At 36.0% G+C, this 25,712-nt stretch overlaps 2 protein-coding genes across 2 annotated transcripts; both read right to left on the minus strand.

Annotated features, from left to right (window-relative positions):
• Positions 1-495: 495 nt before the first annotated feature.
• LOC121487160 (calcium-activated chloride channel regulator 1-like) lies at positions 496-22,213 on the minus strand. Its single transcript, XM_041748580.1, has 15 exons — positions 22,089-22,213; positions 20,739-20,886; positions 19,466-19,606; positions 19,122-19,269; positions 18,489-18,597; positions 16,288-16,468; positions 13,234-13,461; positions 12,001-12,225; positions 9,670-9,847; positions 8,324-8,424; positions 7,768-7,992; positions 6,358-6,628; positions 5,625-5,795; positions 4,855-5,094; positions 496-836 (listed from the first exon to the last, which is right to left on the minus strand). Exons 1-15 carry the CDS (start codon positions 22,211-22,213, stop codon positions 496-498), a joined length of 2,832 nt encoding a protein of 943 aa, XP_041604514.1.
• Positions 21,534-24,489, minus strand: LOC121488258 (protoheme IX farnesyltransferase, mitochondrial-like). The gene has a single exon (XM_041750700.1). It carries the CDS (start codon positions 24,397-24,399, stop codon positions 23,065-23,067), a length of 1,335 nt encoding a protein of 444 aa, XP_041606634.1. The 5' UTR covers positions 24,400-24,489; the 3' UTR covers positions 21,534-23,064.
• Positions 24,490-25,712: the final 1,223 nt, after the last annotated feature.

The raw sequence follows: 25,712 nt of genomic DNA on the forward strand, positions 1-25,712 counted from the left end.
TAATAAAAAACAGATTTGACCTCCTTACTGTGTTAGACCTTTCTAATTGAAAATTTTTATTGTTCATTTTGATGATAGTTTTGTAAACATAAAGTATTCATTCATAAGCAAGAATGAAGCCTAAATAATTCTACCACAAAATTACATTTGTTGTAGATATATAAATATTTTTATATGGCTTGGATAAATTCTGATTTTGTTAATATACCAAATGAATTTGTAGCATATTAAAAATGTTTCTTAAAATGCCTTCAAGTAAAATACCTTCAAGTACATTTTCTTTTTTTATTGAGTTAATAAACGGATTTTTCAAAGAGAGGAAATAGTATATTCATCTTGCTTTACATTTAGCAAGTAATTAGTATTAATCAACTCAAGTAGGAAGTTTACAACTTTTGTACATTTACAAAGAGTCTGTCATAGCGTAGCAAATTCTAAATAAATGTTAATCAAGTATATGTAACATTAGATTTTATTTCTAATACACTTACTAGTTTAAAATATAGATAAAATCAAAGCTAATCCCCAAATTGCCAAACTGGTTGCAGTAATCGTGATGCCCAGAGCAGGGACACTGGAGTCCTGTGGAGGAATAAACTTGATTGCTTGTGCAATATTAGAAACCTCTGAAGTGACATTAGCTTCATGGATGGCTTGAATTGCAATATAGAATTTGGTACCATTTTCTATTTTAAAAGGTTCTAGTTTGAATTCAAAATGTTCTATTGAGCCAGCCTCCTTAGGTATCAGACTGGAAGTGTTCACTAAAGCAGCATTGTCAAAATCTTCTCGTAGATCCAGGAAACACTTACTTATTCTTATAATGTAGCTGTTGGCTGGAAAACAAATAGATACTTCATGTATATTAAAATCACTAGGATGCCTTAGTACCACTATATTGTCTTATATTTAGAGGCCTATCAAAAATGCCAGTAGGATTTGGACATGGTAATGACAGATGTGGGTTTTATCTGGTTATTCCATCTTTATTTTAAGAACAAATATGCGGGCAGTTTTTTTTTTCAAAGATTTTGTTTATTTATTCATGAGAGACAGATGAGAGAGAGGCAGAGACACAGGCAGAGGGAGAAGCAGGCTCCACACAGGGAGCCCGACGCGGGACTCGATCCCAGGACTCCAGAATCACACCCTGGGCTGAAGGCAGGTGCCAAACTGCTGAGCCACCCAGGGATCCCAGCAGTTTTTTATCTAGTTATCTAATCACAAAAAAAAAAAATAAATTCAAAATCATATAGTACTAGGGATGCCTGGGTGGCTGAGTGGTTGAGCATCTGCCTTCCACTCAGGGAGTGATCCCAGAGTTCCAGGATCAAGTCCCACATCGGGCTCCCTTCATGGAGCCTGCTTTTCCCTCTGTTTGTCTCTGCCTCTCTCTGTGTCTCTCATGAAAAAATGAAATATTTTTAAAAATCATATAGTACTAAAAACATGAAATATAGATTTTTTTAGCAATAGAAATATAAAGAGCTGAATCTACTTTTAGAACAAGGAACACAATAACTTTCAAGTATAAGAAAGACATTTAGTACCCCACATCTGTATTATTTCTCTTTAAGCTGAGAGGGAGTAATAGGAAGGGGGAGTAAGAGATCAGTAGAGTGAGAGGGATAAGGATAAAGGAAAAAAGGAAGCAGAGAGGCTAGAATGTATACTAATTAAAGTGTGCTGAAGAGCTAGGGAGACTTTGATTAGTACCTTAATTCTACACTTTCTAGCTGTGTAACAAAGAAAAATATATTTCTTTTTACCTTTTTACCTTTTCTTTCTATAAATTGGAGATTCAGTCATTCAATTCATTCAACAAAAACTTATTGAATGCCTACTAGTTGAGTGTTGAGAATTATATATGATAATATATGAAAAGTGTTTATTTTTTATTTTTTTAAAGTTTTTATTTATTTATTCATGAGAGACACAGAGAGAGGTAGAGAGAGAAGCAGGCTCCATGCAAAGAGCCCGATGTGGGACTTGATCCCGGGACTCCAGAATCATGCCCTGGGCTGAAGGTAGGTGCTAAACCACTGAGCCACACAGGCATCCCATGAAAAGTGTTTAGTAAAATGTCTGGGGCCTAAATACTTGAAATGTTAGTTATTAAAACTGTTATTTTGTCAAGAAAAGAAAGGAAGATGCTGACACAATTTTTTTATTCCAAAATGCTTTTAGAGATCTACTAGAGCCATCAATATAAAAATATATTCTCACATTCTGAAATACTATGAGCGATAAAACATTAGAAGTTTCTTTGGGGGGCAGCCCCAGTGGCTCAGCGGCTTAGCGCCGCCTTCAGCCCAGGGCATGATCCTGGAGACAGGGGATTGAGTCTCACGTCAGGTTCCCTGCATGGAGCCTGCTTCTCCCTCTGCCTGTGTCTCTCTGTGTCTCTCATGAATAAATAAAGAAAATCTTAAAAAAACAAAAATTTTTTTTACGTGAAGACTAATTTTTCGTGAAATGTTGAAAGTGTTTAAAGTGTGTGATGAATAACCTTAATTTAGTGGTTTTAAAGAAATTCAGACCCTCTGCCTTAATCTAGTTTTTCAATAATAGGCCTTATCAATCCACTTTATTACCCTTCACACACATTTAGGTGTGATCATCTATCTATCTTTTATCTATCATCTATCCTTTATTTTAATTTAGATATGTATATAGATATATTTTTTAATTTAGATATATTATTGTGAAATTTTGCTTTTTTGACCTTGTTCATATTGTTTGATTCCTTCTCTTCCTGTCTGACTCCCTAAATGTGCCTCCCTCACCCTATTTATGCAAATTGTACTCATTCTTCAAGACACAACAGGAAGCCCAACATCTTCATGAAGACTTGTTCACATATTTCATCCACTATGATGACTCTCTGTGATGAACTCCTATTGCATGGGATAGAGTTTTCTAGATTATTTTATGGAGGTTAATTTATTTCTCCAATTAGATCAGATTCTTAAGGACAAAGGATATGTTTTATTTTCATTTTGTATCAACTAGAGTATCTGGCACTGTGTTGGGTTTGCATTGGACTCCTTTACTTGTTGATGAACAATACAATTATTAAGTTGGTGCCCAAAGTGATAGTATAATAGAATTATAAAATATTAGAATTGCATCTACTTGTTTTAATACTTTTAGGTCCTGGTAATTCTCATATTTGACAGGTATGGAAATTGGGTCCTTAAGAATTTAAGAACTTCATTGGAGATTATATAGATATTCATTTATTCTTTGAGATACTGCTACTACCTTCTTTTGCAATGCTTGATGGTAGCACTTGATAGCGACTACAACTTCTTTTTATTTGTCACAAGGAAAAGGATATTAGATCACACCTAGTTTTATGCATTTGTGCTTAAACATAGTGAAGTTCTTTCTCTCCTAGGGTCCAGATGTAATGCAATCTTTCTTTTTTTAGTTCCTATAATTGACATGAGGGCATTAATTATGAACCCAATCTTGAACTAAAGGCATGATCTTGACTGAATTGAATTCAGAATTAAACATTTGGTCAGGTAATTTTATTTGTGGCTTTTTCGTGGAGGGATTTTTGTTGTTGTTGTTCTTCTGCTGTATTTTTAAGGATCATAGCATGAAAAAAATCATGTATTTCAGAAGTTGTCATGATAAGAGTTTTCAACATTGAAATACAAAAGAGCTCTTTGTAGGTATTCTATGGGTTTTTTTTTGGTTTTAGAATTATTTTTTCCTTTTATAATATAAAAAATACAGCTTTGAAAAATGTAATACAGGAAATGAAAGATTAAAAAGCGTCATTTCTTTTGAGAATGTGTGAGGTTTATTGTAACCCAGGAGAAAGAGTACTGAACATTGGGCTTTTCAGCTCTGACAAGCCCTGAGATATTGTATATATCGATATCGATATCGATATTGCATATTGCTTTCATTTTCCCTCTTTAAGAGAAAATAGCAAGATTGGCTTTATCTCAAAAGAATCTACTAGTCTAGCACAATGTTGGAATACGATAGGCATTCAATAAATAGTAGTTAAATTCAGTTTAAGGTATAGATAAAGTGACTCGACTTTTTAGAACCAGGGCAATTTCTTACAAGGAACTTGCAATGAATGAGATATTTCAGCCTTGAACTTTATTCAAACTCCATGGCCAAATCTCTTCAACTAGTGAGTTTCTCTTCATGTGATCCTCTCTCTCTGTGGGACACCTTCACTTAACTTGGCTAACTCCTTTCATTCTTTAAAACTTAGGTCAGGGATAGTCTTCCCAGGGAAGCTTTTTGAGATATACCTTGTGATCTTAACCCCTGACCAAGAATTTGTGGCCTTCCCCTGTGGCCTTCCAATGGCTGCCATTGTTGTGCTTACAACTAATCTCATCATGTTCTGTACAATTGTGTGTTTACTTGCAGAAAATGGCTTCTGCACTCAACTGACAGAGTAGAGATTATTTCTTAGGAACCTAATAGTGTTTGAAAATTCAACAAAAGATAATGAATGAATGAAATTGTACAGGTACAGAAACACTTAGAAAAACTTCTTTGTTAGAAGAGAATGCAATAGAAAGCTGTTAACTCATTCTTCTCAAAGTCATTTCTAAGATGGTTCATATTGTAAGAGGCAGTTTGGCACAACATAATTGACAAGAGTGGGTTAGATTTCTAAGTTATTAAATATAGAAGTAATTTGGGCCAGTTCATCATCTCTTGGAACTTCAGTTTTTACATCTAAGAGTAGGTGAATAATGGCCCATAGTAAATGCTTCATACATGTTATTTATAAGTAGGGCATTAGAAAATTCCTAGCAAATGAAAGCCAAAGGGATTTCTTTTATATATTTTAAAACATAATATGAAACTTACCTTTTCCTTTATCAAGGACTTTGCCAGGGGCGGTCCATGATAGTTGTATGTGATCTTCTTTAACCTTAGCCTCAAGGTCTGTGATTTTGCCAGGTGGGAACACGTGGGTATGATTACCAGCAGGAGGAGCTCCTGATACAGTAAATGACCCTCCAGAGGTTAGTCGGCTGAAGTCTTCTATTTCAGCCTCTGCCTTGTCAGCTTTGACTTCAGGCCTGGGTGGGTTCAGTATAATTTTACCTACCAAAAAAAGTAATTTTATGACCTTTCATGGTGCTATGCCTGTTCTTTATCTTGTAATCTTATCTTGCAGCTGTAGAGGGGTTAATATTGATTGTAGACATTGAAAAAGTAACAGCCTTTAGTAGAAAATCTTGTTTTGTTAGTGTCATTTTAAAATTGATGAGACATTATGCAATGTTAAAACTATCTCAACATAACTGTCTTTATTACTTAACTGTAAATTTCTTTGAGGACAAGTAATGTATCTTATTTATCTTAGTAGCTATAGCTTTTAGCACAATGCTTCCCACATAGGGAGGTGCTCAGTAATTTTTTTTATGTAAATGAAATGAAGTGAGGAGGATGTAAACAAAATATGTTGGAAGCATAGTCCTGTGTTTAAGTTTATTAACATGATTATGGTTTTGAAATATGCAGATGATTATATAACTGTATACTTATATTTTCCATAGTATTTAATATTTTCAGTGCTTGCCACGTGTAACTTACCTAAACAGATGACGCATTTCTATTTTAATGCCACTTACCATTTTCAATGTAGCCAGGTATATACAGAGCTTTGTTCTGCTGTTGTCTTAAACTTAGTCTAGCCGTGTTGTTTTTCGCCTGGGCATGTACTTTTAAACTGTATCTACCATTCCCATGGTAATCTGTAAAATATCTTGAGTAGATGCCATCATTCTTCACAGTATCAGCACCTAAATATTATAATATAATAACTAACCATTCAAAAGAGTAACAGTGACAGTCCTAACTATTCATGAGCACTAGTGTTGGCAGTCATTTTGGGAGTGAGTATAGATAACACAGTGGTTTAAGTACATGAATCTCAGAATCAGACTTCTTGGTTCAGAGCCTGGCTTGGATACTTGCTAACCTTTGACCTTGGAAAAGTAATTCGTGGTAAGCATTCAGTTAACATTAACTATTATTATTTCATAAAGGAATCTTAACAAAATGAAGAAAATATAACTAAACTAGAAGAAGCAGATGCAAAACACTGACACTAATGAAAATAAAGAAAAATTATACTCCATTTCCATGAGGAAGGTAACATTGTTCATAAAATTTAAAGAAGATAAATGTGCTCATATTTATGTATAGTCAAGATAACAGAGTAAAAAGTATTAAAAACATTAAAATCAACTTTTATTTACTTAAAAATAAATTTATTTGCATATGTAGTGAATATTGATTTCTATGTTATATGACTATAGCAGGATTTTAGGTTAAGTGGAAATTGATGCAGATTCTTATTACCTGCACCATTGTCCCAGAGCTCCAGTATTACTTGATGTCCATCTTCAGTTTCTATAATGGCTGTTACATTGATTCCCAAAACAGGCAAAAACCCTTGACTGACTTGTGCATAAACAATCATTGGGCTAGGGTAATGTGTTGTACTTTGGCTCATGTGAGCAGTTGCAATTACTGGGAGTGTGGTAGGACTTCTTGCTCGAGTAGTCACTGTCACCGTTAGCATTTGAGAGTTGGCATGTTTATTTAGAAGACTATAAGTCCAAGTACCTGTCTGAAAATTGAACATATCTATTTGAGAGCTTTTATAATATTTTCTTATTCTTGTTTTGAATACAAAATTATTTAGAAATTTAAGCAGAGTAATAGTAATGATTTTTACTATTCAATTTTATAAGCTAGTAAATAGGATGACTATAAATCTCTATTGTACTTGGCTTTAAAAAAAAAGACTTATTTATTTATTTTGAGAGAGAATGAGACTGAGAAAGAGCAGGAGTGGGGGAGGAGCAGAGAGAAGGACAGAGGGAGAGATTCTTTTTTTATTAATTAAAAAAAATTTTTTTAAAGATTTTATTTATTTATTCACAAGACACACACACACACACACACACACACACAGAGGCAGAGACACAGGCAGAGGGAGAAGCAGGCTCCATGCAGGGAGCCTGATGTGGGACTCGATCCTAGGTCTTCAGGATCAGGCCTTGGGCCAAAGGCGGTGCTAAACCACTGAGCCACTGGGGCTGCCCGAGGGAGAGATTCTTTTTTTTTTTTTTTTTTTTTAAGATTTTATTTATTTAATCATGAGAGACATGGAGGGAGAGAGGCAGAGACACAGGCAGAGGGAAAAGCAGGCTCCATGCAGGGAGCCCGAGGTGGGACTCGGCTCGGGACTCGATCTGGGGACTCTAGGATCGTCCCTGGCCAAAGGCAGGCGCCAAACCACTGAGGCACCCAAGGATCCCCAAGGGAGAGATTCGTAAATGGATTCCTCGCTGAGCACAGAGCCCAACATGAAGCTCCATCTCAGGACCCCAAAATCATGACCTGAGCCAAAATCAAGAGTTGGATGTTTAACTGATGCCACCCAGGTACTCGTCTTGTTTTTTTTTTTTAATGACAGATAATCTGTTGTTGCTTTAATATTTTAATATTGACAGTGTAGGGCAGCCCGGGTGGCTCAGCAGTTTAGTGCTGCCTTCAGCCCAGGGCGTGATACTGCAGTCCTGGGATCCAGTCCCACATCAGGCTCCCTGCATGGAGCCTGTTTCTCCCTCTGCCTCCCTCTGTGTCTCTTATGAATAAATAAAAATAAAATCTTTGAAAAATACATTGATAATGTAGTAGATGTTACCTTCCCCCCTTTAAATTGATTGATAAATCACGGAGAAAATAAAAGAATATTCTTACCTCTGCAGTCCCTGGTATTTGAAGTCGAGCAGACCGAATATTTAGTTTATTTTCTTTGAAATCTGAGGTTTTATATTTTGTTCCTTTTGGATCTTGGAGAATAATTTCTGGCTTTTGTTTTGTCCATGTGACAACAAAGAAAGTGTCATTTCCAATTGTACTATCCACAGGCACTGTACCATTTATCCATTTCTTCCCTGTAATATTCAAGGCTTTACTTTCCAACTGTTATATAAATAAAACAAAGAACACAGAGAACCATTTTTTAATTATAGTTAATAAAATTTCAAAGTTTTGTCAGTTCAGAGTAATTCTAAATTTATGTCTAAGATTTCAATAAAATAAGAACTCTTTTGAAGAATTTTCCAAATAAAATCACTTATAATTACAAAGAAGAGATAAATGAAAAGATGGCTACAAGTGTCACAGAAAAGAAAATTCAATAAGAAATATTTTCAGGCAAAAGAGTTTTTTATTAGAGAAAGAAATGCCTTTTTTAGGACAATGGAAATTTATCATAAATGTGGAAGGCAAATAATTTTTCTGAGATACCAACCTGAATAGCCTGCTGCGTGATGCTGCCACTTCTAGATGAAATTCTACTGAAAGCATCAATAAGGCCATTTATGTCTTTATTGGCATAAAAACGATATCCTCCTAAAATGGAATTATATTTACTTTTATAATACTAATTTTAATTGGGAAAATCATACTTTTCCTTTTGCTCTTATCAATATAAATTTGAAGAAAACTTCCAAGAACTGGCAAATATTATTGTTTTTATATCAATCATTAGATATAAGGGCCTACCACATTAGTAAAGCTGATCTAACAACTAAATAATGTTATAAAAATGAAATTTAAGATAATTTTTTGAAACAGCTGCTTATTTTTAGTTGTGTTTAAGGCATGCCAAAAACAATTTAGGGAATAACAGTCTAGAATTAATTAGAAAGTAAATGAGAAAATAAATAATATACGAGTTAACAAAGAGAGAAATTACATAGTTGTAAGGAATAGAAAAGGATGGGGGGGCCCAGGTGGCTCAGTCGGTTAGGTGTCTGACTCTTGATTTTGGCTTGGGTTATAACCTCAGAGTCAGGAAATCCAGCCCCTCCATGGGCTCTGTGTTGGGTGTGGAGCCTGCTTAAGATTCTCTCCTCTCTCTCCTACCCCACCATGCCAACATGCACACCCATGTTCTCTTTCTCTTTCTCTAAAAAGAAAAGGAATGAAAAAGGATAGATTGCTGGGCACAAGAATTGGTAATCAGGACTTTAATTACTGCCTTGGGCAAATTGTTTGTACTTCTGTAGGTTTCCATTTCTTCTATGAATTAGTGCTATCTGAATCTTGACTGTAGGATTGAACAGGACAAATATGAGCAAGAATTTTGGAGTTGGGCAGCCCCTGTGGTGCAGCGGTTTAGCACCGCCTGCAGCCTGGGGTGTGATCCTGGAGGCCCAGGATCAAGTCCCACGTCAGGCTCCCTGCATGGAGCCTGCTTCTCCCTCTGCCTGTGTCTCTGCCTCAATCTCTCTCTCTTTCTCTCTCTCTGTCTCTATGAATAAATAAATAAAATCTTAAAAAAAAAAAGAATTTTGGAGTTGAGGAAGTCATTAGTAGCCATGGAGAAAGAAGTTTCAATTTGGTAGTATTGGTAGAAAGTGATGAGAAATGAATGAAGATGGAGAATATTGACTAATATTAGAAGAAGCTGACATGGGTAGAAATGCAGGAAGTGGGGGGAGAGGAGAGATTAATTTGAACGACAAGGAAGGGACAAGATTAATTTTTAGGATAGGAAATTTTTGAGCAGTTTTATGGCTTAACAAGAAAGAGCTTGGAAATGGGAAAGACTAAAAATATATTTTCTATTCAAACTATTTTCCAAAGGTTTACCTGTCATATTTGACAGAATCTCCAGTTCTTTGGCAGCAGAAGGTCCCAGAGCAATGGTATGGATGACTGAGCCACTTTTCTTTACCTCCTCGAAGCATAAGCTTATGTTCTCATCTTCCCCATCTGTTAGTAATACAATTTCAGAACCAGAAGTATTCTGGTTACTGTGGATAATTGCCTGGTAGTAAAAAAGATTATTAATATAAAATATCATATCTTAATAAATTTAAAATAAAAATAAACCTACTCTTCAGTCTTGGAGAAGTCTTTAGGCCTATGCTTCAGAGTAGGCTAACGGAAACTTTTTGCATTGTCATTCCAGGCTGAGTTGGCATGGAATTTAATGTAATGTACAATGGCCTTGGAGGTTTTTAAAGACAGAGTGTTAACAGTGCTTCTAATTCTTTCAAATATATTCATGCTACCCAAGAGAGGAGGAAGAAAAAAACACTTAGAACAATGCCTAGCATATAGTAAGTACTAAGTGCATGTTAGTTATTATTATCCTGGGAGATGCTTGAGGTAAAGGCAAAAGACTCAAGCAGTTTTGGCAATATACTAGACAGCATTTGCAAAGTCATGACTAAAGGCAGATATGCCAAGTTAAATGATGTGCCTTTTTATGTATTTTAGTTGATCATCGAAGAATCTGAGAATTTCCTGGAAAAAATCATTGACCTGCCGTAAAGTAGGAAGTTCATAAATTTACCAAGTATTATAGTTTTTTTGTTTCTTTCTGACTTCTGTCAAGAGTATTGTCTAAAAATCCTTGGTCAAACAAATTGAGAGTAAAGTTTCCCTCTGCCATTTGCTAAATATAATATCTAGTGTTTAGTATATCCCTGCCCCCATATATAATAGAGTTCCATAAATAGCTCAGTGTAGTGATTAGCTTTTTGGATTTTGGAATAAGAAAGACAAGGTTTTGAATCCTACCTAGATTTACCAGCTACTATATGATCTTAAGAATGATATTTGATTACTCTGAAACTCAATTTCCTTTTGTGCAAAATGGATATAATAATAATACATGACTAAGAAAGTAATGGTAAGGTAAATAAGATCATACATGTATTTAACACAGGCAGTAATTTATGGTCAATAAATTTTAGCTGTTATGATTATGCAAGTGAAATGCTTATATGTTGCTGTAGTTTCATTTTAAAAGTAATTAAGAGGTATTTATAATTTTGTGACTTGACATCTGTTCAGCAATAGACTCAGGTCAAAATATCATAAGATATATATCAAAATATATTAAGAAGAACATATGAACCAATATGTTCAAACATTAAGACATATTTCTAAGATATAGTACTATCATATTTTAGAAGCAAGTAGACATATATAAGAATCATGTTTATTATAATAATAGAAGTCCTTTCTTGAGTACTTATAATTCTCACAAATGAAATAGGTACTGTTGCTTTCCACATTTCCTTAGTTGAGTAAACTGAGACTTTGAGTTGATAACTTACCCAAGGTCATTATGCTAATAAATAATAGAGCCAGAATCTCAGGTTTACCTGAATTCAGAGCCTGCGTGCCTCCTTAAACCAATATGCTTTATAAAAAATAGACTTCACAAGAAAGCTAAGAGACAGTATTAATTAAAGACCTGAAAAAAGGGTAATAATTTCCACTTTTTTAGCTGAAGCAATAGGAGGGTCAGTGAAGGAAAGCAGTTTTCTATATTTGTGACTTAAAAATTGTCAATAAATAGGCTTAAACAGAAGCTATCTTAAAGGTTGGAAGAAGTTCAAATGCATACCATTAGGCAGGTTAATGTAATGCTCAAAAATTGTTCCCAATATTTTATTTCAAAATTTTTATTTCACTAAACTTCCACCTAATGTGTCTTGGGTTTGGTACTATACTGCTTGAGGAACTACGTCTATCTTTGTGATTTTTAATTGTCAGTTTAACTTGAACTAGGGTTTTCTTTATCTATAACATAGAAATAGTTCTAATTTCCCTCTTCCGCAGTCTCCTCTACAGCATTATTGTCTACTCATAGTAGTTCAGGCTGTGGAAGTGATAAAGAAATGGAGAGCTCCTCAATAAAATCACAGTGATTACATGCACACTGGATTTTTCTTCTCTTACTTAACTACTCCCAATGCAACTTAATGCCTGAAGAGTATGTTGAGGGAATAACTACATTCAGAGAGGCTCCAGCTCTAAATAACAGACAGTTGGGGAGTCTTTTAAAAATGTATATTATTTAGATACGGGACCTATGAGCTCATGACCCTTGTTCAAAGACAATGGAGTAAAAATAAAAGCAATGGTAAAAAACAAATGACATTTAGAAAAACATTTTTATTTTACCTGGAATCCTGCCCTGAGACCACTGCAAATTGAAGTTCCACCACCGGCTGCTTGAGGCAGGTTTGCAATGATCTTTTCATAAGCATTATGATCAGTTATTTCTGTTAGGTAATTTTGGATTGTAGCAGAACTTTCAAATGTGACCATACCAGTCAAGGATCCCTTTTCAATAATTTGAATCAAGTACAGTTCTGCTGCTTGATTCATTCGAAAGAGACGGTCTTCCTGCAAGAAAAAGATGTCTGAACAATTCCTGAGTCTCCTCAAATCTTGACAGATTAGTGAAAGACCAAGTTGTTCGTGAGCGAGAGATCATGATAGTAATTGATTACCATATTTCAGAATTTGATTCCTTTATTTTATTTAAAAGAAATATTAAAGAAAAAATTTGAAAATCAGTCATGTTATACTTAGTAAAGTCTTAAAAATCTGGGGCACCTGCGTGGCTCAGTAGTTGAGTATCTGCCTTTGGCTCGGGTCCTGGGATCGAGTCCTGCATTGGGCTCTCCCCACAGGGAGCCTGCTTCTCCTTCTCCCTATGTCTCTGCTTCTCTCATGTGTCTCTCATGAATAAATAAATAAAATAAAACAATCTATGCCTTTTTATTTAAGTTTTATTCAGGAATTTATACTAAGAAAATAATTTAAAAATGCATACAGAAATGTACATTGCAACCTAATTTTTGTAACAAGTTGAAAACTCTAAACGGGGGTGACTAAATTATAATATGTACATATGATACCACCATTAAAAATTACATCATGAAATCATTTTTTTTCCATAGGGAGTTTTTAAGGTATATAAGTAAAAAAATCATATAGGAACTCCTAAGCGCCTGTGGGGTTTCAAAAAAAAAAAAACGTATTATAAAATACTATGTAAAATATGATCACGTTTTTGAGGAGGAAAAACAAATGCACAAGAAAGACTAGATGACGTACGCTCAATGGTGGATTTATGGATGAAATTTTTTTTTGTTCAGTTATAGTATTTCTGGTTTATTAGAACTCAAAGAATAAACATAATCCATAGTCCAATCATCTTAATATAACAATTATTTTTATTATAGTATATTATCTCCTAGTACTTGTCTATATAGAATCATTGTACTAAATTTATTATAATAATAAATATGTATTTTAGTTAGCTTAATAGAATTAAACCTAAGATTAAACTATATTTCTAATAGCTTAACTACTGAATTTAAGAGAGCTAACAAATAAATGTTTTACCAAATTCATGCTTCCAGATTTATCAAGTACCAAGCAGACTACTCGCTGTTTGGACTTCAGCAATGAAAATGTAGGATGAGGTGGTGGATCTGTTCCTGTCATGGGAGATGCATTCTGAAAATCTTCAGAGTTCATAATTATATCCCATGTGCTTGTGCTATTACACATTTTGTTTTGTAGGTTTGGAGCTTCTGTATTGTGAGTTTCTGCTGTACAAAATTCAGTTACCTGGAAAAAATGATTTAGAAGACTCAAATATAATAATTGGTAAGCATTACTTTCCTTTCCAAATATGTAGCAGGCTGGAACATCCTCCATAGATTTTATCTCCTGACAATTAAAAATCATTTTATAACAATCTGACATCCATTTTGCATACCTCAGCAGAGAGGAAGCAAGGTGAAATCATCACTGGAAAGTTTTTTGGTAATTCTTTTACATAATAAGAGATCATGGCAGTCGGTGTGGAGGTGGGGGCAGAGGGTGGCAACTGGCACAACTGCTTAAATTAATTTATTTTCCCTTCTGGACTCCTAGGTGACTCAGGCTTGAATTAAGTTTAGTGGAAAAGGGACTGGATTTGCAGTAATTTCTAGTTGCCCTTTAAAAGTGGGATAAAGAAAATGACCTTATTTAATTGCCTAAATGTTTTCTATATCTTTATAGTTGACCAAGAAACTTGAGAACAGATATTTTAACAAGCTGAATTATTACTGGCTTTAGTGAACTCTGACTTACATACTCTTCCTGAGAAAGTAATAAAATCTAGGGAGAAAATGAGGAAATGTGATTGCTTCTTTTTCAGTTGCAAATGATGAGTTGTATCTAGTAATTCTGCCAAATGATGTTTCCTTACTATACAATTTGTGAAAATCCTTTCAAGTTTTGAAAACTTAGTAGCTTGGGAAAATGCTCCCATAAATTAATGGAACATTCAAGAAGGAATTCATCTTGCAGTAAGCCTCAGATTATTAGAAATAATATTTTTTAAAGATATTTTATTTATTAGGGAGAGAGAGTGCATGTGGGGAGGGGGGCACTTCTAGTCTCCTGCCTTCTCAGTCATCTCACTCCATTTTCCTCTTCACTGCTAGTATGGTTATCTTCCTGAAAGAATTAAGCTAATGATATCAGCTTGTAACACAGTATTAAGTAGGAATAATGAAGTTAAAGGATGGAAATCATGGAATTGAGCATTCGGTATTTCAGATCATATCTCTTTTGGGTCTGAGTTGATGCCCTAGGTACAGATGCTATGCAATTTATTTAATCTGGGTTTTGAAAATAAGTTAGTGTTAATCTGGACAAGATGTTCAGTATTTATCTCTGAGACATTGCTTATATAGTTAGTTGCCCTCCGTATTTCAGCTATATGATCTTCTTCATTATTATTCATTTCTCAGGTAGGCAGCATGAGTTATCTCCTGACAGATGCTCTTGGTAGTTATAGCTTGGTATAGACTGTACGTATTCCTATTATCCTCTCGTGTCACATGATCTTATATCTAGTTGGATGCTGAATTCTGATCTAGATTCAGCAGGTTAAAGTAAACTTTTTTGACTTGCATTTCAAATATTTCTAGGAGGGACCATTTTTAGACTAGAAAACAACTTCTACTTAAATATCTAATTGGATTCAAGAGTTTTATTTTTTATTTTATTTATTTATGATAGGCACACAGTGAGAGAGAGAGAGAGGCAGAGACATAGGCAGAGGGAGAAGCAGGCTCCATGCACCTGGAACCCGACGTGGGATTCGATCCCAGGTCTCCAGGATCGCGCCCTGGGCCAAAGGCAGGCGCTAAACCGCTGCGCCACCCAGGGATCCCTGTATTCAAGAGTTGTAGAAGCAAATATCAAGTCTATGTTTTTTACTCAAGTTCTGCATCATTAATGCTCTAGGCTCAAACAATTTTAAATTTTATTGGGACTAACAGGCCTTTACAAATCTCTACCCAAAGAAGTATTTGTTGCTAGTGATTTGGTATGTAGAAACTTGCTCCTTTTAAATAAGTTAGTCTTACTATCTAGAGGTAGTATATATTGATTTGCTTTTGATAATTTTCATATTTAAAAATCTTTTTTTTACATGTTTAGAAACCTTCATTAGGTGACTATAATAAGTTTACATTAATTAACATTGGACTTATCCAAGGAAAGAGACAATGGACTATTATCTAAATATTTTTATAAATTTTAAAAATTAAAACTTTAAAGTTTATTTTGTATTCATCTTAAGCACTATGATCACACTTTATTCATACTACCTAAGAACAAAGACACTGAAGTATTATAATTCCCATTTATGAGATGAGAGAACTAAATCTCAGATTTAGCAGTTTGCTCGTAGTGACACAGTTTGAAAATGACAGACAGGGTTTTGATAGCAAAACCCTGGAGTCTTTCTGACTCCAAGGCATCTGTTCTTATCCACTGAGCTTTATGCATTGAAACCAGATATTTCAGGTCAAACATTAGCTTTAAAACTTGAATTATTGTGTTATTATTTTATAATTGATGAGACTGGTAATTGTGAACTTTTCCCTTAAGTTTGTTATGTAGAAACAGAACCATGTACATTTTCACAGTATCACTTTGCAATAGCTTGATGTACTTTAATAAATACATCTAGTACTTTAGAAAGTTCTAGAAAGTCTAGAATGTCAGTACTTTTCTAAAGCTATAGAATGAATTACTTTCAAAAAGTAGTATGACTAACACTTAGGAAACAGAATTAAAAGTGAGGTTGTAGTTTTAGAGCTATACAAATCCACAGAGTCAGATGAGGGAAAGGATGTAAGAAATTATGTGACATCAATGAAAAGGGAGCAGTTCTACTTCTGAAGAAAAAGAACAGGTCAATTAAAAAAAAAAAGATAGAATAATTTCCAGACACACCCTGACACAGGCTGGAGAAAATAGGCATTGGTTACTTGTCTGACTAATCTCCTTACTTTCTATTGGTATACATAATTTCATTGTAGAAAATTCAGCTTCCTTAACTAATTTTTCCTGAACTATTCCATTGTGAAATTAGAAAAAGAAGGTACTTACAGAATCAAGACTTTGCATAAACATTATGGAGTCCCTTGTAGTCTGGGATTTTTCTGGGATAAATGTACATTTTGCTTCATAGAGCCCTGTCTTTGAGTCACGCCTGCATTGCCTTGTTATACAGCTGCTTCCCTGACATTCCTTGAAAACCACATTAATGCCGGTAATATGAGTTGAACATCTATGATGAAAGAATTAAATTACACTTATATATGAAGACCAGAAATCATGAAAAATGACTAACATCCTACAACCTTTCCCTTAATGATAATTTCTATAGATCAGAGACAAATATTTCATTTTCACAGAAGTAGGCAAAATGTCTTACCCTACTTACAATTGGTGTCAACAAGAATAATCATGTCAATTCATAGTTATTAGCATTCATTATTCATTAACGTGATCACTTAATCTATAATCCTTGTGACCTTGAGCTAAAGATATTTCCTAAACTATAGGACTATTGTAAAGATAAAATGAGTTAAGAGATACAGAAGAGTGGCTTCCTAGTGGGGGCGAGAGAGTCAACATTACGCTGAGAACCCTCTTAAATTTCTAAATAGGATATAAACACATACACACATATTGCTATTTAGATGTATACATATATACATGTATACCATACATACAAAACCATGTGTTTATATGTATTTGTGTTTATAGCATTTTGCAATTTACATTTTGAAGACCACTGAGTTAGAAGGATGAAATAAACCTTTCTTTGAAATGCTTGTGCATTCAAACAAACCATTTTGTCTTTATGATAATTGTCAAGTCCCTGGCAAGGAATGAGGGGTGGAGTGTGGATAAAAGATTCTAAAGAGTTCCTGTTTATCTGTAGGATTTACTTTTACTCTGCTTTAATATTAGGCATCATGATATTAATCCACTTAGATAAATTTTTTTGTATTGCAAGGGTTAAAGGAGATGGCAAGTCATATATTCTAAGAGAGTTAGCTCTAGAGTAAACCTGAAAATTAAACTTACCCTTCTTCAAAGTGCCTGACACACAGTGGGAGTTCATTAAATATTGCTTTAGATACTTGTTTTTACTAACATATCTCTTTTTATGACTGATAAAAAAAACTTATTTATTTTTCACTGACTTATCAAAAATTTGTTATTTGATACATTCTTTGTTTAGCTTTTACTTTACTTTGTGCCAGGCTGAAGTCTAAGGGATTAAAAAGAAAAAAAAAAAGGCCTCAAGATTCTTAAAGTCTAGTGTGGAAAATAAAATTACACAGATTACTACTGCTCTGTGTGTGAGAAGGCCATGTATGTTGCTTTGGAGACACTCTCATATCTAATATCAAATGGAGGGAGAGGAAAAAGACACCTGGGGAACAAATGTTTAAACTGAGCCTGAAAGAATGAACAAGCATTGTTGTATAAGGGAGGTGGTGCAGGGAGGAGTTGCATGGGGTAAGAAACCTGTCTGCATGAGACTCCAGGCATCTCAGTAGGGATAAAGCAAACAATGTGAAGGACATGGGGAGAGACATGTTTCTCTCATACCTCTTTTCTATAATATGTTTTTTTATCCCAAAGACTTGTTTCCAATTACACTGATTTCTATTGTTATTTAATACTCTTTAAATATTCCATATTTGAATATCTCATCTATTACTAATAGGACCTGTCTTAATCTACCCAGAATTATATTTAGATTTAAGAAATATAATAATAAAAAATATTTATCTTTTAAAAATCATTTACTCACTTATGAAAAATACTTTTTTTAGCTTAAGATTAAATGAAGAATGAAATATATTTAACATGAAGCTCTAGTAGTTTAGTTGATTTCAGTGAAACAGGTTCACCTTAAAGACTTATGAATTAAATAGAATAAAAGATTGGGGAAATAAATAAATAAAGGAAATAAAGGATATGGTAGGAACTTGAATTCCAGTTCTCAGATATCTCAAGGATTAGGCTACAGCTTTTTCCTTTCTCCTCTGACAATAACATATTTTAGTACAATCCCCATGAATACTGAAATGAGTCCCAATTCCTGATTGATCTTGATTCCAAGGTAGAATCCCCAGAAATAGTTGGACATATATATAGTGGGGCAGGTTGGACAGTGCAATGAACTCTATGAACATTTAACCACAGAGATGGCTTTTGTTTGCCTAATAGAAAATTTAAAAATAATATGTGAAAAGATTCAAAAACACATTTGTTCAATACAATGATACCTTGTTGCTTCAATAGTGTTCTTTCTGGAAATATAGAATGGCTGGTCCACATTATATTCATCAAATACTCCCCATCGGAGATGGGCCCACTCATGGACAAATACTCTGCCTATGAGAGAATATTATTACTTATAAATTAATACTTAACAATATTTTAATAAGTGTCCATAATTATGTCCCCCTGCCTAATTGAGTCAGAGAACTTAGAAACTGACACCTTTCATTATGTCAAAAATGTTAGTATTTATGACATTTTTAAATTTATTATTTTTATTAAATACACACAAAGAAATATAATTATGTTGGTATATTTCCAAACAAAGATATTAATTAGTACTTATTTCTCTCTTTTTAAGATCTTTAAAAATACCATTAATCACAGTGTCATATTTGTTGCCAATGGAAATAAAAATAGAAGTATAAAATACAGGGACGCCTCGGTGGCTCAGTGGTTTAGCGCCTGCCTTCGGCCTGGGTCATGATCCTGGAGTCCCGGGATCAAGTCCCACATCAGGCTCCCTGCATGGAGCCTGCTTCTCTCTCTGCTTACGTCTCTGCCTCTCTATCTCTGTGTCTCTCATTAATAAATGAATAAAATCTTAAGAAAAAGAAGTATAAAATAGATATCCCTACCTCGGGACCCATAGATAGGCAAATTATTAGTCAACAAGAAGTTTGGAGTAAAATGTATATATTGTCCTTTTTCCCCACATTGTCCATATTGAAGTGTATAGGGATCATCTCCATATTTTAGGTAAGGGTTGGCAACTATAACATCTGCCTAAAAAGCAGAAGAACAAATCAAAACTTCACAAGAGCAATAGAAACAAGGATTTCTTTTATCAAAGTTAAGACAAGTAAAATTACCAATTTAATTACTAAAGTAGTGGCTAGGAATTACTAAAAAATTATGAGTATTAATTTTTAGGAAGCACAGGAAGAGAAAAGCAGTCTAGGAGCTAGATAAAATACCCTACCTGGTCATATGATTCTTGTTTTGGCATTAAGTACTCAGATTTTGATTTCCAGGTCAGTGGAATTAAAATGCTTACATTCCTAAAATAAACTCTTCGTTTGGTGGCATGAAACAGGTAAGTTGAAGCTTCAATTACCATTTCCTGGCAAAATTAAAAATATTTTATGGTAACAATTTCACAATGAAATGAGCGTGAAAGTGAATATATGAATAAGAAGGCAAATCTAAGCTCCCTTTCCCCAAATATTTTGGCAAGGCCTAACGAAAAAATAAGTTGAATTTTATTCTCTCTTTAGTCTGTAAACTCATTTTTATATGTTCAGAAATCAACTCTATTTTCTACCTATCCAGACCTGCATTCAGTATTATGGGTTGGAGAGGGGAATGAGTTCTGGATGAGATTAAGACTGAGAGCTTGTTGGCAAGTTGCTTATTTGATTAAACAGAGGTGCTCATAATTGGGTTGAGAGTTTAAGTTTGGTAGGTTTTATACTTAATTGAAAACAAAACCACTTTGCTATATTTATTTTGAATTATTTTTTCATATGGAGTGTGTTCATAAGAGGCAAAGTTTTACCAAACAGCAATGAAAATAAAAATATGTAGGTCTTGTTGGCTTCACATTCCATTTTACCACTTCTTGTAAGACTGTATGAGTCACTTAGCTTCTCTCATTTATGCAACAAGGGTAATAATTTACCTTATAGGGATATTGGAGGATCAAAGAAGATAGTATATATTAAAATGCTATATATAAAGATGTTTTTATTATACTGATTAGCTAAATAAAATTAAACAAATCAACTTCAAAAATATGCAATATTTTCTTTAAAACCAAATATATCAGAGATTTTAACTTTTCAGAGTTGACAAGTATGAACAACTGAAAAAATATATAATGAAGATCTAGGAATTAAGTGTAGGTTAGCTATTTAAATATTATAAAAGTAACTTTACTAAGGTAAAATTTGTAAAGAATTTTCCAGTAGGTCTAAGGTCTTTTTGTTAGCTTCACAAGTTGGAGAAATATTGTAATTTGGCCTTCTAATAATTTATTAGGGAAATGACTAATACTACTAATATGTGCTAAATTATACTTAAACTAAGCAGTTGTTAATCTTGACAGTTTAGATATATATTACATAAGTGATGAATACTATCTAGGCAGTTTTGGAAAGTTATAACTGTGTGAGCATGTATACATGCCTTGGCTATATAGATGGAAAATACTTACTGAAATAAAAATAAGTGGATAATAAAATTTTCTCTCTTACCTTTATGTTTTGAATGAGTTTTTCATCTTCTGGTACACTAGGGTTAATTGCAATGACCATGCCATCATATCCATTGTTATTCAAATTTACCATTGAGCTTTTCATTCCAGGCAAGAGATGTAAAGCTACGAACAGGATAGCTTTCAGACTGAGCACCATTTTTGTACATTACTTGTGGAAATGCAAGGAGAGTATTTATGTATCTCCTTAACTTACGAATTTGGATCCAGACCAAAATATTTGCATATTATATAACATTATGAATTGCTAAAATATTTTGATGAACTTTCTTTTCTCACTTCCTTATCCTAAAGATTTAAGTTGTTAAATAGCAATGGGGATTATGCTAACACATTTATCATACTTTTTAGGAAGCTGAGGTTTTAAGGACTCATGGAATTGATTAATTCTTTAGATTGTGTAATTGTCATCCTCATCATGATGGTTAGTCATAGTCATTGTCATTATTATCGAGATTGTTCCATCCAGGGATCTTTTCATAGAAAAGCATTCTATGGAAGGATGAGAAACTAAAATAAAAAGTACCAGGAAAGAGCAGATGAAAAAGGTATGTTTTAAAGAAACAAAACAAAAAAACAAATGAAGAAACTGGAATAGGTGTGGCAAGGAATTAGGTTCAAAGACTTCCTGTAGGTAGGAGTAATATAAGCACAGTGGTCAGGGACAACTATGGATCAAAAAGAAAATGGGTTAAAAAAAAAAAGAATAAATGGTTTTTTTGATTACCTTCTGATAACTACTTGTGTTTTCAGTTTTTTTTTTTTTTTTTTTTTCTGTTCTTACCGGTTTATTGTGGCAGGAAAAGAGAATGGAGGCATTTTACACATTCGAGGGCTGCAACAAGGTGTAGACATCCTTTGCAGGCATTCCTGCCATGTTCCCCACAGTAAAGAACCCGGATGCAGCCAAGAGGTAATATTGCAGGTAAGTAGAAACAGGGGTTGGATGTTATCTGCGACCGCTTTACAAATATTCAATCGCAGCGACCATCTGCATGTTGTGTCAACTCCCCGAAACCCATTCCTGCAGGGCAGTGGTGCTCCTGGACAAGGAGTACTGCAAACATCCTGCTGAGCATCAAGACCTTCTGGCATGTGGGGTTCCACGGCAGACAAGTGACATACGTGGAGGACGGATGGAAGGTACTACAGGTTAACTAGCACAACTCCTGGGACGGGAGGCATCCCCACCAGGAGTCCAAGCCAAGCTTCTGGCTCTTACGTCTGGCCATTGGACGTATGGAGGCTAATTTCTGAATTCAAGGGAAGAAACGTGTTTTTCACTAAAGGGACAAGGATATGAGCTCTGTGGCTGGTGGGACCAGCTCACCTTTTCTCTGATTTCCGTTCTCGGTCGGCCTTGAGAAGCTGTGCAGCAAAGGGGCTGTCGATGGACTGGCAGCAGTGGCCAAAGTGGGGACAGTAACGGGTCAGAGCCAGATGGACTGCGGGCATGAAGACTAGTGCCACCCTTCCAGAAGGAACTGCTCTAGACACCTCCTGCATTTTAAAGTGAACTATAAAGATGCCTTTGACTGCTTGGAGTTTTGGAAATGGTGATAACATAACAGGGTGGCCCAGGGGCTGGCAGTCCCCCAGCCGACCGTCCGTCCGAGATTCTGTCTGAGATTCCCTAGGCAACCGTTTGGCATTTTCCTTTTGAAAATTGGGCAGTAGCACATCCTTGGGAGTCTAGGATTGTTTGGGGGAATATGTGGTTGAGAATATATGTGAGAAAGCTGGGACCAGCCTCGGCTCATTCACGGGAAGGGCCGGCAGTGCGCATTTCCTCCGCCGTAGCCCTCCTGGGACCTGAGGACGCAGGACTACAGACAGAGAGCTCCAGTGCGCAGAAGCCTGGTCACCAGTGAGCACTCTGGCTGGGAGGTGGGGAGTGTGTGTGTGTGTGTGCATGTGTGTGCGTGTGCGTGTGTGTGGCCAGACAAGGAAGAGGTGCTTTTGCACATCTACAGGAGGAAGAACAAAAACGGGAGTGTTGGCGGAAGGACAGAGGAAGAAATACAAAGACCTTTAAAGAGAAAAATATTCTCTTTGCATTAATCACCTGAGCCAACCTGTTTCTTATTTGGGGAGCATTTTGGACGTTATCATTTTAAAAAAAATCATCGGGTGATCACTGAGCACCAAATCATCTCATGATCGTGTACTAAACCCAGCAATTTCCCTTTCCGAGCTCCGGAATCACCAAAATATTCCTGTCTCACCGCAAACGGAAGAAAACAACAAACCCTGTGTGTCTCCTTGTACTTTTGTTTTTGTTTTTTTCCCCACACACCCAGGTGATTTCAGCTCTGGGGCTCCGCCCCGGCCCCGCGGGCACCTGGCGGCTGCTTGCAGGTGAGCATGAGCAGCAGGAGCAAGGGCAGGTGCCACAGGCTGCAGAAGAACAGCTTCCGGGAGCTCTTGCGGTCTGCGTCGGTGTAAAACCGAAAGCCGAGGTAGGTGATATACAAGTTGATGGGCAGGGAGATGACAGGGAAGGTCCACGTGGTGACATCCAGGACGGGGGCCGCGGTGGACAGTCCGATCAAGGCCAGGCAGTGGCGTAGGGCGACGCGCCTGCACAGCGCCGGGTGGGTGACCGACATCATGCAGTAGCCGCCTCGCGAGTAGTCTTCGCGGAGGCCCCAGCTCAGGGCATTGAAATGTGGGAACTGCCACGAGTAGGGGATCCCTCCCAGCAGAAATCCTCCAGCATCAAGGCTGCCGGTGGCCGCTGTCCAGCCCATGACAGGTGGGACAGCCCCGACAACGGCACCCACCCACGTGTTGGCAATGCTGATCCTCTTCAACGGGGTGTAGCAACAGGTGTACAGGAAAATGTTGAAGACCCCCAGGGCTCCCGTGAGGGGGTTCACCCCCCAGGTCAGGAGGGCAACTCCTGGAACAGCACAGCAAGTGGCAAAGGACACAGCTAGCAACGGGCTGATCTGTCCACGAACCAGAGGTCTGTTCTTTGTCCTATTCATGTTTGAATCAAATGGCACCTCAAAAAACTGATTGATGGAGTTGGCAGCACAGGATGCAAGGCCTGTTCCCAGAGAAGTAAGCAGGAAACAGGGCCAGTCAAAAGGTCCTGGGGCCAGTGCAAATCCAGCTGAAGTGGTGCTGACAACCAGAGCTGTGAGTTTGATTTTGGACAGCCGTGCCAAAATTCCTGGCAAATCATCCAGATGCAACTTCATCTCTTTCCAATGCTTTTCATCCTTTGTCTCTTTCCCCGCATCTAGTGAGTCTTCAATAATGGAAGCCGATTCCAGTTCTATCAATTCTTTCTCATTTGGCTTTCTGGATAAAGGTAGGCTGGGAGGTGGAAGAGGTCTCATTTCACAGATTTCTGCTTTGGCCTGACCCAGAGACGTTTTCTCAAGGAAAGGCAATGCCACAGGTTCTGGCTTCCGTTTCACTTGCTGGTTGAGGCTTCTGTTCAGTTGTGTGACATACATGCGCTTGAGGAAGGTAAAGTGCTGAAATGTAATCCACCGCTTGTTGATGCTCCTGAAAAGATGCATGAACGTGTGAGGGGCCTCCTGCACAGCTCTTCTCTCTAGATACCAGGCACATCCTCCTACCCAACCTGTCAGGAGGCGTGAGGAAAGAGTGTGCGGGGACGCGGCCATAACGCACGAGTCCGGCCGCTCCCAGGGATCCCCGTGTCCTCTCTCCTCACCGGCTGCTGGGCGCCGCCATCCTGTTTTCAGTTTTCATATAGCATTGAGTTCTATAAGTCTTATATAACTTGAAAACTTAATATGCTTTGAATTTTTTTTGAAGATGTTAGTTTTTTTTATTTGAAAGAGAATGAGTGAGCATGGGCAGGGTCGGGGGAAATGCAGAAGGGGAAGCAGACTCCCTTTGGAGCAGGAAGCCCAACATAGGGTTTGCTCCAAGGATCCTGAGATTCTGACCTGAGCCAAAGGCAGATGCATAACCAGCTGAGCCACCCATGCGAAAACTTAATATGCTTTAATTAAGATTCCTTTTTTGAACTGAACACAAATCTGCCAATGTTTCTTAGCTTGAAATAGTTGTACACATAGCATTGTGAACTGGTTTTGGAGTCAGATAAATCTAAAGCTGACCCTTGCCTTGGTCACTAATAGTCATATGATTCTTAATAAGGGGTGTATTGCTCTTTGGGAAGCACTTCATACAAGACTCCTGGCACCTAATGAGCACTAAATAATATATATCCATTATTATTAAACATTATATGTTATGAATACAAAGCTTGTTATAAATTTTTTCCAATTCTATATTTTCATTGGTTTCTTTTGTAAAACTTTAAATATAGTCTTCCAATGTTTAACTGGAGAATAGAGTCTCTGCATCTACCCAAAAAGGACTAGAGTAGGAATTATCAGGAGTGAAACTATAAGCTCATTGGAATGTTCTCCATCTGTTCACAATAGCCTTTCCTTTTAGTTGAGATTAGGTGTGATCACACCCATAAAATCTCAAGTTATCCACATTGAAGTAATCTTTCTTTTGTACTCATTTGTATCACTTATTATATATAAACTGTATTGCATTTGTTATTAATATACATAGTATACCTCCCCTACCTCACAATATACATGTAAACTCTTTGGAGGAAAAAAAAATTTTTTTTTCAGCCTAAGCTCTCTCACTTTGAATTCTCTGAACTGTAAAATGCAGACAGTAATAGCTATCTGGAAGGAATGTTGTGGAGGTTAAATGAAATAATATGTGTGAAAGCACTTATGTGTACAAGTGCTAGTATATAGTAGGCCCTCATTTATTCCTTGATTTTCATTAGCCCTTTTAATTTATATGAAAAAAATATATACATGAGTGTTTCTGTGTGCCAGGCTTAGTGCTCTCTGCTCTTTAAAGACTACAGAAATGAGTAAAACACAAGCACTATGTCCAGAGAACTTGCAGACTCATTGGCATGAATTAGATTAGAATT

This window comes from Vulpes lagopus, chromosome 3 (genome assembly GCF_018345385.1).
Source record: "Vulpes lagopus strain Blue_001 chromosome 3, ASM1834538v1, whole genome shotgun sequence".
In the NCBI taxonomy this organism is placed as follows: Eukaryota; Metazoa; Chordata; class Mammalia; order Carnivora; family Canidae; genus Vulpes; species Vulpes lagopus.